Source organism: Ammospiza caudacuta, chromosome 2, assembly GCF_027887145.1.
Source record: "Ammospiza caudacuta isolate bAmmCau1 chromosome 2, bAmmCau1.pri, whole genome shotgun sequence".
In the NCBI taxonomy this organism is placed as follows: Eukaryota; Metazoa; Chordata; class Aves; order Passeriformes; family Passerellidae; genus Ammospiza; species Ammospiza caudacuta.
The window spans coordinates 34,256,367-34,269,690 of NC_080594.1; the positions used below are offsets into that span (position 1 = coordinate 34,256,367).

At 46.5% G+C, this 13,324-nt stretch overlaps 1 protein-coding gene across 1 annotated transcript in view; it reads left to right on the forward strand.

The window, feature by feature from the left end:
- Positions 1 to 4,254, forward strand: part of LOC131554896 (alpha-2-macroglobulin-like protein 1) — a 28,395-nt gene extending 24,141 nt beyond the window's left edge. The window contains exons 32-37 of the mRNA XM_058800490.1: positions 487 to 608; positions 1,315 to 1,405; positions 2,054 to 2,122; positions 2,376 to 2,478; positions 3,608 to 3,649; positions 4,053 to 4,254. Coding sequence (XP_058656473.1) covers positions 487 to 608; positions 1,315 to 1,405; positions 2,054 to 2,122; positions 2,376 to 2,478; positions 3,608 to 3,649; positions 4,053 to 4,078 — 453 coding nt within the window. The 3' untranslated portion in view covers positions 4,079 to 4,254. The remainder of the gene's footprint in view (positions 1 to 486; positions 609 to 1,314; positions 1,406 to 2,053; positions 2,123 to 2,375; positions 2,479 to 3,607; positions 3,650 to 4,052) is intronic.
- Positions 4,255 to 13,324: the final 9,070 nt, after the last annotated feature.

Sequence of the window (13,324 nt, forward strand, 5' to 3'; positions counted from 1 at the left end):
GTAGAGGAAGATTGGCCTATGCTGCTCTTTGGATGACTGTGATCCTCCTGCCTGCTGAGCTGTCTGCTTCCAAGTTTTAGTTCTTCTTTTTTAAGGGATTGTAATTGTTCTACCAGTAGTTTCCCCTTAAGACCTAGAGCTACTGACTATTAGCATATCAAGAGTTAACAGTTAACACCTCTTTCTCCTCGTGGGGCAGTTTTAGCTAATGTGTTTCCTTGACCCTTAACAGATAGTTTTTTTTTTTTTTTTTTATGAGACTGAATGAGTTTTTGAATCACAGATATCTCAGTCTCCAAGTTTTGGGTTGCATTTGACAGGTGTATCTGATGCAATGTGCTAAACAGCACATCTCTGAACAGAAAGTGCATTTGAGTCCAACTGTGTTAGCCACTGTCTACCAATCCCTTAAAGCTGGATGCACAGGTAGTGCTTTACTCAGGGAAACTCTGGGGCACTTCACAGAGATGCTTTCTCCCCCACCAGACTACTTGGTACTATAACATCCCACCACCAAAAACAGAAGAGGTCTTTCTCCTGGATGTGGAAACAGTACCAAGACAATGTGATGGTGTCAGGAAAGAGTTTGACATACATGTGTCTGTCAGGTATGAGATCCTCTTTCTTCAGTGGAAAAAAGTATGAACCCAGTTGTATGACTAGAACCCCATGAAAGCCTCCTGTCTGTAGAATCACAGACACAGGATTACTTTCTTCTTGTCTATAGATCCCAAAGAGATTGCTAACTAAGAATGAAGGCCAGGAGAAGTGTGGCAGTGCACTGGTAGTGTCTTGCATGACCACAGCAACCAGCTCAGCAGTCCCCAGAGCACCAGCAGCTGAGCTCCCATGTTGGCATCCTGGGCTGAACCAGCCCTGAGATGCATCCCCCTGTAGTGTGAAGCACTGCTGGAACAAGACAGCAGAAACTCCAGTCCCTATCCATATTTCACTTGCCTGCAAATGTCTAGAGTGAGAGTCTTGATCCATATCATCCATGCCTTACTGTCCTTACTGAAAGAGAACATTAGCAACATTTCCACTCTCAGCCTGTAACAGCAAAGGTCATTTCCACCTGTTGGAGAGGGCAACAGGAAGCCATATTATTTCCACATTAACCATAACACATTTGCTGTACAGTCGCTGTCCATAGATGGGGACCAATTTTTGTCCCTTTGTCCCACCGGTTAGACATACGGCTGAGCCTTCATATCACTGTAGGGCAGAGCAAAGTTTGGAAGTGTCCATTTGTATCTCCTAGAAATGCTGTGCTGCCTTCCACATCTAACCTGCTTCTCTCCTGACCTCCTTCAGATATGTAGGGAACCGTGGGACGAGTAACATGGCCCTGGTGGAGGTGGAGATGCTGTCAGGGTTCATTCCTGTTCAGAGCTCTGTGAAGGAGGTAAGACTTCCTTTGGCTTTCCTTGAGGATATCAAAATCTGTTTTCCAGATGTAGCTCAGTCAGAAATATCCAAACATTTAAAAAGTGTCGTAGAATGGTAATTACAAGTGAAGATATAACAGGCTATTTCACAAGGCAACTTTCCACTTGCACAAGTGGTTGTGCAGTTTTCATGTTCATAGTGAGGATTGCATACACAGGAAGGGATCAGAGAGAAGGTGAAAAAGCACCTAGTTAGAATCATCTGGCATGCATTGGGCCCCTTTGCACTTACCAGTGCCATTTTTAGGGATATTCCATAAAGTGGTGTTGAATCCCATAGTGCTGTTCAATGACATGCTCCAGTGTTCCACACAATAGCTAGAGAGATCTGACATAGCCTCATACTAACCAGTTTTCCCTTTGCTACAAGCGATGACAGTAGGAACATGGTCCAAGGACACTTGTACCAAAACTGAAAACTGTCTTCTAAGGCTTGATGTGCTCCCAGCAATCTCAATGCCACGGAATGCAAACCTGACTAGTCCTCAGGCTAGGCTAAGTGCTTTTGTCAACAGTGGTGCACTAACAAATTCCAAACCTGCTGTGAAACAGGGAAGGCCAATTAGCCAATGTTAACCAAGCTTATCTCTTGCCTTCCTATACAGCTGGAGAAGGTACCCCTCGTGAAAAAGACGGAGATAAAACCAGACAAAATCACAATCTACTTGGAGGAGGTAAGAGGAAGACCACAGGGAACTGCCCATTCATGTAGTAGCAACAGAAGTACTTTGCATGGGGACTTTTGCAGATTAGAAATACAAACCTCTAGGCTGGTCAAGCAGGCTAAACTTTTCACAGAAGAGGAAGAGGGTGGAAGAACCGGGAAAGGAAGAAAAAAAACCCTCTGATGCAGAAGGAGTGAAGTTAGTATGTAGGTGATTTTGAGATGATCAGTGCATTTCTGCTCACTTCCATTCTTCTCTTCAGCTGGGTGAGAGTTCCCTAAAGCTTAACATCCCAGTGGAACAAGATGTTGAAGTGCAGAATCTGAAAGCTGCAACAGTGCACGTCTATGACTACTACAAGCCAGGTGAGATTTCACTGACATTGGTGTAAAGTAACTATTGTACCCCCCACTCAGACATAATTATGGCTGTGACCCTAATTCTCTTTAACCCCCTTATTCCAGTGCATGTCCTCCTGCAATTTCAAACTTGGGTTTCCTCTGTACAAAACTTTAATATTCAGGTACCCAGTGGCCTAGAAAAGTTCTTCAGACAAGGCTGCCTGGCACTAGGATTATGATGTGGGGTGTTAAGTGTGCCATGACTGTTTTTTTTTTTTTTCATCTAGCTTCAATATAGAAGACTTCTCTCACAATTTGCCATGAGTTCTCCAGCTTTTAAGCTCTCTTGGGAATACTTAGGCACTTATTGAAAATCAGTATTATGTAGTGCTACCCTGATCCACTAGAAGGCAGAATTTAGTTGTATGCATTTTATGGCAAGTGTAATAATCCTACCATCCATTGTGTCCCGTCATGCCTCAGAGAAAAATAGGAAAATAATTTGTTACCCTTTAAAGCTCTAAAAGCATTATTAGCACAGAGAAGAGAGACTTTGATTATATTTTGAGTCTTTCTGATTATTCTGTGCTCAGTATGAGACAAAACAGCAGATGGAACATTAAGAATTATTTTTAAAAAAAAATTGAGAACAAAATGGAAAAACTGCCACTGGAGATTTCAAAAGCTGCACTATGAGTCGTATACTAAATTCCATTCTTGTTCCCCTTTCCACCGTGGCAAGAAAAGGATACTTTTTAATCCAGCTATTACAGAGCTAAATATTGACACCTAATATGCTCTCCCTCTGCTATTTAATCCTGTACAAGAATTTTTGTGCTTAGTACATACAATTTAAAGAGCGTTATCTGACATGAAAATACTAATTATCACTAAATAAGCCAGGCTGTCAGGACATGCTGTGGAAAGGTTTTTTATTTGCAAAAAATGTCCTTGCATAATAAGGCATCACAGTGCACAAGGTGATCTTTTACAGCTGTGTGGAATACATGTTGTGGCCACAGATTGCTGGCCTGACCCACTAGAGACATTTCTTTGCTCCTGCATTCACGGTCTGAGGAGTGAAAAATTAAGGCAGTGGGTTGGTTGTGCTACAGTCCTGCAGCTCACCACCCTGTCCCTCTTGTTTCTACAGATGAACGCTTGGCAAGAGAATATGCTTTCCCCTGCAGCTCAGGTTAGTGCCAACAAGCTTCCAGCCGGGACAGGGCAGAGGACTGGTGGTAAGCAGGCAAAGCATCTCCCCCCTGCTCTGCATTTAATCCTGTCATGTGATGTAGGGCCTTCTTGGACTGCAGGTTGAATTGGGATCTACTTACTGGTTGTGGGCACAGTTTCTAGCCCAGGTATTAATCTCATTGTAGACTAAGGCTTGAGCATACCCTGGGAGATTAAAATGATCTCTTTTTATTTCATTTCCATGCAGTCCTCACAGTATTCCAAGTCTAAGCACAACCGAAAATGCCTATGTCAATGATAAAAAGATGTCACAACTCATCCCATAAGATCTCTTAGTCCGCAGACATTTTCCTAAAAAGTTATCAGGCACTTTGCATTTTCTTTCCTCTTTCTTTCTACAGATGCCTCAAAGCAGGTTTCCTCCTAGTATGCTCTGACTGCAACCTGAGTTTTCTGCCTGCATAGAGAAAACTTCATTGCTCCAGCTCTCCCCTTCCCTGCTGTGTTGGAAACACCCTATTTCCTTTGCCGTATGTTTCCATGTGAAAACTGGCTTAATACGCATTATTTTGGAAGCAGGTGAAATAAAGCATGTTGAACCTGGAAAGAAGGCAGTGACTTGACAGTTGATGAAGATTTCAGTGCATGAAAAAGAGGGAAACACTGTGCATGTTGTGGTTACATACTTTGCATTTGGTCAGCATAGTGATTTAAATCTCTCTCATCCCCAAGTCCCATCTCTGAGCTCCCTTTTCAATTCAATTAACTCAATAGCTGATCTTCAACCAAATTCCATGGAAAAAAAACCCCTCATTTTTAACCCTGAGCTGGTTTATTACGTGATCCATTTTTCTGTCACAACTCAAGAGTAGGAACAGGCAAGGGAATGCTGAGGAAGAAATACTTTACCAGTTCATTCAGACAGAAAAGAACTGTACAGCAAAGTCTTGTGAAGGGAGAGCATGAAACCAAAATAACACTCACTACACATTCACTGTATATTTAGACTCTGACAACACCTAGTCCCATCCTATCAAGACATTAACCCAAATGACTAATCCTTACCTGTGGCACTACTTAAAAAAGACAACAATCTGAGGAATTTCAGGATGCAGCACATGCAACAAGACAACAGAGTGTATGCAGATGGCCCAGAGGGATTTGCAGTGCCATTAGGGAGATAGCACTCATAAAAAGGGGGGTACTGGGTAAGAAAAAAATGGGTACTAGTTTCACAGAACTGATTGCCAAAAGATAAATTACCATGACAGTCATATCAAAAATGTATTAAGGTATGAAGTAAGGTATGAGGTCAACAAGCCCAGGGGCAATGGAAAAGTAGTGAGCAAGATAAGCTGGGAATCTGGGAAGTGATGAGCTTCTAAACAGGAAGTACTTTGGGAGAAAGAAAAGGGAAAAGGAACATGAAGTGAAGCAGGTCGTGTGACAAGGATTGTTTGGGTTATCCCTGTGTAGTAGCCCTTTGCCTGATCAACACAGTTTGCAAAAGGACAGCAAATATTTTTTGTTTTCTCTGACCATTCAGAACAATTGGTCCATAAAGTGAGCAGAACCAGCCCTTCCACATGGGGACAAAAGGAAAATAAATGTCTCACAGCAGTGCTTAACAAGCATTTAGAGGAGGTAGAAAACCGGAGGAACCAAGTGATACATTCTGTGGACAGCTGATGCAAAAAGTAGATAGGGTTGAGTTCAAGGAAGCAAAAATATGAAGAGACAAACCTCCAAGGATTGTTCCTCTAGCATTGTCCCTTCCCAAGACATGGTGGGAGTCAACCGAGACTGTTCAATGGTGCTCTGCAAAGGGAGCAAAGTGAGACCTGTTGCCTGTCCTGGTTGCCTTCTTGGCAAGTCTCTTCCTCTGGATATTTGGGATGGACTGGAAGAGCTTTGGGGTTAAAGCCTTTTGACGTGTTGAACTTCAAATAAGAATGTTGTAAATAAAACCTGAAGTCTGTAACCCAGCATGCTCACTGTGTCCGTGAGCCAGGCTCTCCCCTCTGTAAATGGACATGTGCCAAGGATCTGCTTTACAGTTCATGGGATCAGATTGCCATGAAATTAGATCCTGATAGAAGCAGCCCACCAAGATTCCTCTGCTTCTGAAGATAGGATGTCTTGGCACCTTGTACCTGTGTGGGGCAAATAAGTGAGAAAAACAAGTGTGTGAAATATGAATACAAACAGGTATTTCCAGGCTGTGGTTTCAAATCAGATAGATATTATTCAGCTGCAGATGAGGGGTTGAGGAAGCTGGCAAAGCAGAGAACTGAAAAAAAAAGCTGCTGTGTGGCAAGCTCCCATAAGATAGGAAATGTACAGCAGAAGTCAGTGAACTCTTTGCCTCTTGAATTATATATTAGGGAATGCAATAAGTGGCTAATTGTGCTGGATGGACAATCTGATGCATGCTCAGTTCTGTGGCTGTTGAAAAGTGCTCTCTGTCCTTGGTGACATCCATAGGAAATACCTTCCAGGGCAAGAAAGGAACCCTTGAAATGTGTAAGCAAAGGTAGGGCAGGTGGCCAGGAGACTTCCTTCCACCACCTCACTACAAGCAGCTGTGTGGATCTTGGTTGCCCAAATAGCCTGGAGACAACTGGGAAATTTCCTGCAAAGTTTTGATGCTTTAATCCATGAAAAAGAAGGTCCAGAAGAGCATCGTGCAGGCAGCAGCTAACAGACATTCTGGTCACCAGCATCTCAGACAGCAAGGGATTTTTCTGCAGGAGGATGACTGTAAGCACACAAGATGGCCCCAAATGGATTCTGACCTTGTTAGGGCATTATTTTACAAATAAATGGCATATAAAAAATCTGTACATGAAAAAAGTAGTCTGTACAATGACCAGTCCACAACAAGAGACAAGGTGCTCCTTCTGAGGTACCTGAAGGTGATGGTCTCACTTCCAGGCTGAAGTGAGTATATGGGTGTGGGAAAGGGAAAGAAGACAAATGCAGTTACATAGACTACATGTCTGTCTGTATGCCTGTACTATAAGAATCTGTACGGCACATATGCAGGCTCATGCTTATGCTACGTGCTGTTTATTCACCTGTCTATAAGGTTCATTTACTGCCACTATGTTCCTGATAAACTGGAAAAAAACCCGTGAGCTCGGAAGGTGCACTTTTCCTGCAGGGCCACTGAGTGTCACCATCACTCCGTGGCTTGCTCTGCAAGATGCCGTTTCTCCAGGGAATAAATCTCCGTTTCTAAAACGGGCTGGAATGGAGGGGAAAAAAATCATTGGAATGAAAATGGGCTACTTCTTCCTTTTTCCCGGAGCTGGGAAGAGCTGCACCTGAACCGTGAGCTATCTAGGCAATGAATTCTGCCTTATGTGTAGGAAAAGCATTTGACAGGTTTCCAGCCAGACCCTCTAAACCATCTTACAATTTGCAGCATGATCCTCAGTGACAACAATTATGGCACTGAACAAGTGCTTTATCGGGAGACACTAAAAAGGCTGGATCTCACCATTTGGGAAGCAGCATAGATATTGGCCAGGTGCACTTGCTTTCCCTGAAACTATTAAAGGCAGGTGAACCTCGTGGAATAAAAGGTCCAGTGGCTTCCTTTTTCCTGGGTCAGTGGAGGTGAGTGAGAGCTTTCTTGTTTCACACCCCAGCAGTAGCAGAGTGGTGTGCAAGTCCACAAGAGACACGTACACATAGGTTAATGCTTCAGAGACACCCACATCAGCACAGTGTCACTGGCCTGGTCCTTTCCTAAGGATCAACACTCAGACAAATGCATTTTCATAGGTGTCAGGTTTTTGGCCCTATAAACCTTTCATCTTGCTGACTAGACAGACCACAAAACAAAATGAACAATAATACAGGAAACAATTAAAATAATTTATTAAAAATGTAATGCAGGCTACTGTGATCAGATACCTTGTGCACATAAACATACTGATTGCATTTGACTGGTTTTGTTTATACCTACCTTCTCTCCATTTGATCCGCCTTGATCCCTCCATTTCCCTGCCTGTGATTTTTACCCCAAGCATACTATTGCAGTTTTGAAAACCCTAAAATTCTCTTTATCGGTTCCAACATCCCCTCACAGCTGCTAACTCAGTAAGTCCTAAAGCCTCTTTATTGCAGTATTTTCCCCTAGTCGTATTGCAGTAACTGCCCTTCGTTTGCATACATTCCAGAGTTTCCTCCTTTGAATCCACTTCAGTGGGTTTTGCAAGTGGGACAAATGGCTTAGTCGTTCATCCAGTTGTTGGGGCTTTTAGGCGGGGTTGATTCCCGGGATTACTGTTTGCTGAGTTTCCTGCCTTGTCATTGTTTCTTTGTTCACTGTCTGACCTTTTGTTTTGAATAACCTTAAATATCTCCTTGAAAATCAGCCAGACAGTTTTCCATCTGAATTGAAAAAGAACCCTCAGCATTTAGAGCAAGTATGTTTGGTAACAGCCCAAATGCCCTCCTGTACGGTGTGTTTTGCTGATTTTTAGGCAGCAGCAAATATTTTTCTGTGATTCTAAGTCAATGCGAATTGACTGCAATTCATAATGGGAATTTTTTCCTGTGAACTGATAGCCCAGCACTGTCATTACAGAGCCACATGCAACTTTCTTGCAACATGAAGCTCAAAGATGCTATTTGCAGGAGTATTTATGGTGCTCATAGCCTCAGTGGTGCTTGAGCTTCTGCCCCTTGTACATGTGGATGGAGCGTGATTCATTCCTGTTTGTCTTTTGCTGCATCCCACTTGTCCTTGGTGCTGGCATTCTGAAGGGAAACTCACCAGCTCTCATCAAGATGAGCCACTGGTCTGACCCGGTGGGCATTTATTTTCTTAGAAACAAATATGTTGATCGTAAAATCATAGAATGCTTTGGGTTGGAAGGGACATTAAAGATCATCTAGTTCCAAACCAACTGGATATGGACAGGGACACCATCCACTAGACTGGGTTGATCAAAGTTATTTCTCGCACATCCAACTTGGACTTGAACACTTCCAGGAGTGGGGCATCCACAGCTTCTCTGGGCAACCTGTGCCAGTGCCTCACCACCCTACAGGAAAGAATTTCTTCCTAATAATTAATCTAAACCTGCTCTTCTTCATTTTGAAGCCATTGCCCCTTGTCCTGTCACTGCATGCACACATACTTCCTCTTCACTTACCATCTAAAGATGACAACATTACAGTTCAAAATTCGTAAATTTGCCTTAATCAACCACTCATACCGTAAGCCAGGCAACTGACAGGCAACAAACTGATGCTCTTTGAGAGTAATCAAGAGAAGCCAAGGTCCAAGTGCTTGCACAGCACAGCTTCCCTTCTAAAAGCTGCCAGCGAGCTCCGGCACTTTTTTTTTAATGTTCATGCAGGCTTCTACTGTGCACCTCTACGTGTGTACACATGTAGAAGGCAAAAAACTGCCTGCTGTGTCCTGTTTGTTCATCAAAGCTTGTTGCAGGTACCAACACAAAGAGTTTACAACCTACATTCTTCTCCCGGGCAGCTAGCGACAGGAGGAGAGAACATAGTCTTTAGCTGCTGTGCCAGGGGAGGTGTAGGCTGGACAACAGGAGGAATTTCTTCATAGAAAGGGTGATTCCACATTGGAATGGGCTGCACAGGAAGGTGGTGGAGTCACCATTCCTAGAGATGTCTAAGGAAAGACTGGATGTGGCACTCATGGTCTATTGACATGGTGGTGTTCGGTCACAGGCGGGACTCGATGATCTCAGAGGTCCTTTCCAACCGAATTGATTCCGTGCTACACAAAACGACTAGCACTTAACAAGGTTGGTCAGTCTCCAGAAGGACGCACGGCGAAGCGACACCCGGCACAGGGCACACCCGCTCAGGCTAGCGCAGCACCAGGCTGTGACTCCCCTCAGCGCCGTGACGCCTCGGTGCCAGCCAGCCCCGCGGGCACAGCAAGAGCCGCGGGCGAGGAGCGGGGCCGGCTCGGGGCCGGGCCGGGCGCTGCTCCGCCGTTCCCGCCGCCGCCCGGCTCGCTCCCGTCACCGGGGCAACGGGCAAGCGGCGCCCCGGGAAGGCACCACGTGCCCGGAAGCGCCTCGAGGGAGGAAGTGACGGAGCGCCGGGGGAGCCCCAGAGGCCGAGATTAAAAAAAAAAAAAAAAAAAAAAAAAAAAAAAAAAGGAAAAAAAACCCCGATAAAACCAACAAAAAAATCGAAACAAGAAAAGCAAAAAAGGGATTAAGAAAGAGGGACGCGGGGAGAGGGGCGGGTGGAGCGGGCGCGGGTCCCGCCCCTTCGGGGCCGCCCCGCCAGACCGCGGCCCCGCCGGAGCCGCCGCCAGGTCCCGCCCCCGGCCCCGCCCGCCCCGACACCGGAGCTGCCGCCCCGCCCCGCCCGCTCGGCCGGGCCCGGCTGCCCGCGCGCGGGGGGCGTGTCGGGCGCGGTGGCGGTGGCGGTGCGGGGGCTCCGGTGCGGCGGCGGCGGCGGCAGCGCGGGTCCCGCGGGCGGGCGGGGGGCAGCGGAGCGGAGCGGGGCAGAGCCGCGGCGGCTGCAGGTGAGGCGGGGCCCGGGGCGCGGGCGGCCGCGGCGGGGAGAGTTCCCCGGGGCCGGCGCGGGATGGAAGTTGACAGCGGCGGCGGAGCAGCCATTGTCTGGCCGGCCCGGCCCCGGGCAGCTCCCCCGCGCAGCCCCGCTCGCTCCCCCGGGCAGCCGCCGCCCGGCCGGCTCCGGGCATCCTGCGGCGCATCCCGCCTCCCGCCGCGGCGGGGCTGCGGGCTCGGCACGGGCAGGCAGGGCGCCCGCACGCCGTGTCGGATGAACTTTGCTGCCGGAGTTGCCGGCGGCCTGGGTGGCTGCAGCCGCGCCGTCCCCTTCCATCCTGCCCTCCTTCCATCCTTCCTTGCCTCGCTCTCTCCCGCCGCCGGCCGGGCGAGGCGCCTGGCGGGGAAGGGCGGGCTGAGCACCGAGGGGTGGGGACCAGGTGGTGCCCGGGTCCCGCAGTGCTGGAGCGTCGCACCCACTGCTGCTTCCAGAGCATCCCAGAGCAGGCAGCTTGTCCCGGCAGTTCCACACCTCTGCTTGTGTGGCTTGGAAACTGTTGTAGAGACATATAGTAGCAGCAGCAGCGAGTATGCTGTAGTACGGGATGCTAGCTTTGCTCCTCCAAACCTGTGGAGTAAACCCGTGTAAATCTTACGTGTTTCCTAACTTAGTTTCTCAAGGATGAAGTGACAAAACCACTTAGGAAAGTTAGAAAATGTTATGCAGGCAGCAGTCATGTCCCCGGGGAATGGATGGGGTGAGCAAGTCAAACTTTTCAACCTCCTACCTAGTGCTTAGTGATTAGAGTATTGTTTGGCTTGACTTTTGTCTGCCCTTGTGCTTGGGAAGGGTCAGGAATGGGCCACCTGTGGTATTCTCGTTGTGTGCTGGGAGCAGCAAGTGTGGGTTAGGCTCTGGAGTGGTCCATGTTCTCATGCTTGTACTGCTGCCTGAGCCAGTTTTCTCCCTTCTCCTTCCCGTCATTTTTGCTGTGTGGTCATTCCTGCCATGGTGCTAAAACGCTTTTGTGTCCTTCTGTGTCTGCCTTTTAGGGATGCAGTTCTAGCTATTGTTCAAAGGCTAATTTCCAGTAGTGGCCACGTTGTTAACTGTGTGTTGGTTTTCCTTTTTTGGTTTGTTTGTTTGGAAAATCCATGGTTTAATAATTTTTAGTAAGTTATCCATCTCACGGAGCAGCTAGCTGAGTCAAGTGATGTGATAGCCCAGTGATCACTAGGTTTTTGTAAGAGGAAAGTGCTTGGGGATGCAGTTGGAGGAGGGGAGAATGTGTAATTCTCCTGTTTTGTGTGGAAATGGCCTGTGTTTGGATCGGATTACACTAACATGGAGCTGCATTCCTAGATGAACTTGCTTGAGGAAATGCTGTGCCTTTTCACTTTTTTGTTTGGAAAGAGTTTTGCTGGATAACTCTCCTTGCTGTAAGCAACTTAAAATTCTTACTGCCCTTCTGCAAAGTGAGCGTATGCTTCTCTGTCCACATCTCCAAAAGGCCTTCTGCCTACAGAGAGACCAAAATTTTTCTATGCCTCATGCAGAGGTGTTTCAGTAAGATTCTGTTTATGCTAGGATTTTAATAAGATCTAGATCAATATGGAACTCTCAAAAATGCTGGAAATCTTAGGAATTGGTGGTGCTGCTTCCTGAGGAAACACAGATTGGTGGAGCAGAGGACCAAGGCAGAAGCCTGGCTTCTCCTGCTGAAGCTGTTGAGGACAAGGGTATTTGCTGTAGCTAAGGTGAACATCACTTACATCCTTTCCTCTCTCATGGGCACTTGTGGCATCACAAGTAAGGTAGTTCAGTTCTGTGATGTGACAGAAAATAGGGTTTTAGGGTATCTTTCCTGCAGCTACCCAAGTTGATCTAATGAGCCCTAGAAGGGAGGTGAAGGAGGAGGATCTGCATTGGGATATTGAGGTGGGCAAGGAAACATAAATTGTCTCCTAATGGCATCTGAGCTACTGGAGAACTTGGTGTAATGTGTTCATGTGCATTTTAACCCCACTCAAATGACTTTATTTATCCACCACAGTTTCATTCTTTCAAAAAGTCGGTATTCTTCCCCTTCTCAGTGTTTATTTTCAGGCCTCATTTAATTTTTCCTCTCTGGGGAAGATCTTTAAGGCAGTTGCTTCTGCAAGAGCTTTTGTATTCTGGGTAGGTTTATTGACAGGCTGTTTCTAGCTGAAATAGAGTTGTGCCTGAAGACAGTAGTGGCCAGTTAGGAGGAGGTGTGTCTCAGCTGAGGAGAAGGTGGCCACTGCTGAAGCAGTGCAGGAAGCCAGTTTTCCTCAGCAGGGAGATGCCTGGGCAGGACTTGAGGGCAGAGGTGAAGATGATTTTGGAAGACCAGACTGGAGCAGCAGCACTCTGCTTGCCAGTTAAAGAATATTTCAGATTTTGAGCAGTAGGTTTGAAGCAGCAGTTCCCTGATTTAGCCATCCATTCTCTGCAGAGTTAATGCTGTTGTCCTACTTTAAAGTCATCTACTGCTCTTAGCACCATTTCAGAATTTAAAAAGTTGTCTGGCTGAGAGTATTGTTGCGTCTCCTTTTCTGCTGCACAGGTCTGTTTGCTTATACACCAGGAAAATGTTTGGTGACGTGTTTATAAAGCTCAGAATCTGGATTTTAAAAGGGCTAGATAAAGAGGCTGTGCTGCTGCTCTGGCTCCTGGAAGCTCATTTATAGGGGTCTCATTTAGAGGTCTCAGATATGCTACAGAGGAATGAGCTGGTACTTTGGAAACAAATAGGCTGTCTTGGTGAAAAGACTTATCAGAAGTTGTTTTTTTTTTTTTTTTTTTTAATATTGCATGGAGTTCTAAAAACTCAGGTTGGTTTTCTTTTTTTCCAATGGAATTCTTTTGTATAATCACTTTTCTCTCCCTTTTCTGACTCTAGCCCCTCCTGCTGCTACTCCCTGTGTAGCTCATGTTTCTTGCTGCAGGAAACTCCCTGATCATCTCAATGTGCTACTCTTCTGCCAAGCACTCTCTTCAGTCTCCCTTCTCTTCCTCTTAGCTGATGAAAGCCTTCTCCAGTCCTTTCTCAGTCCTGCAACTCATCTTTCTGCTGCTGGAAGGTCTCCCTGGTTCTGCATGACCTCTTCAGCAGCTTTTGCCAGTGAACACT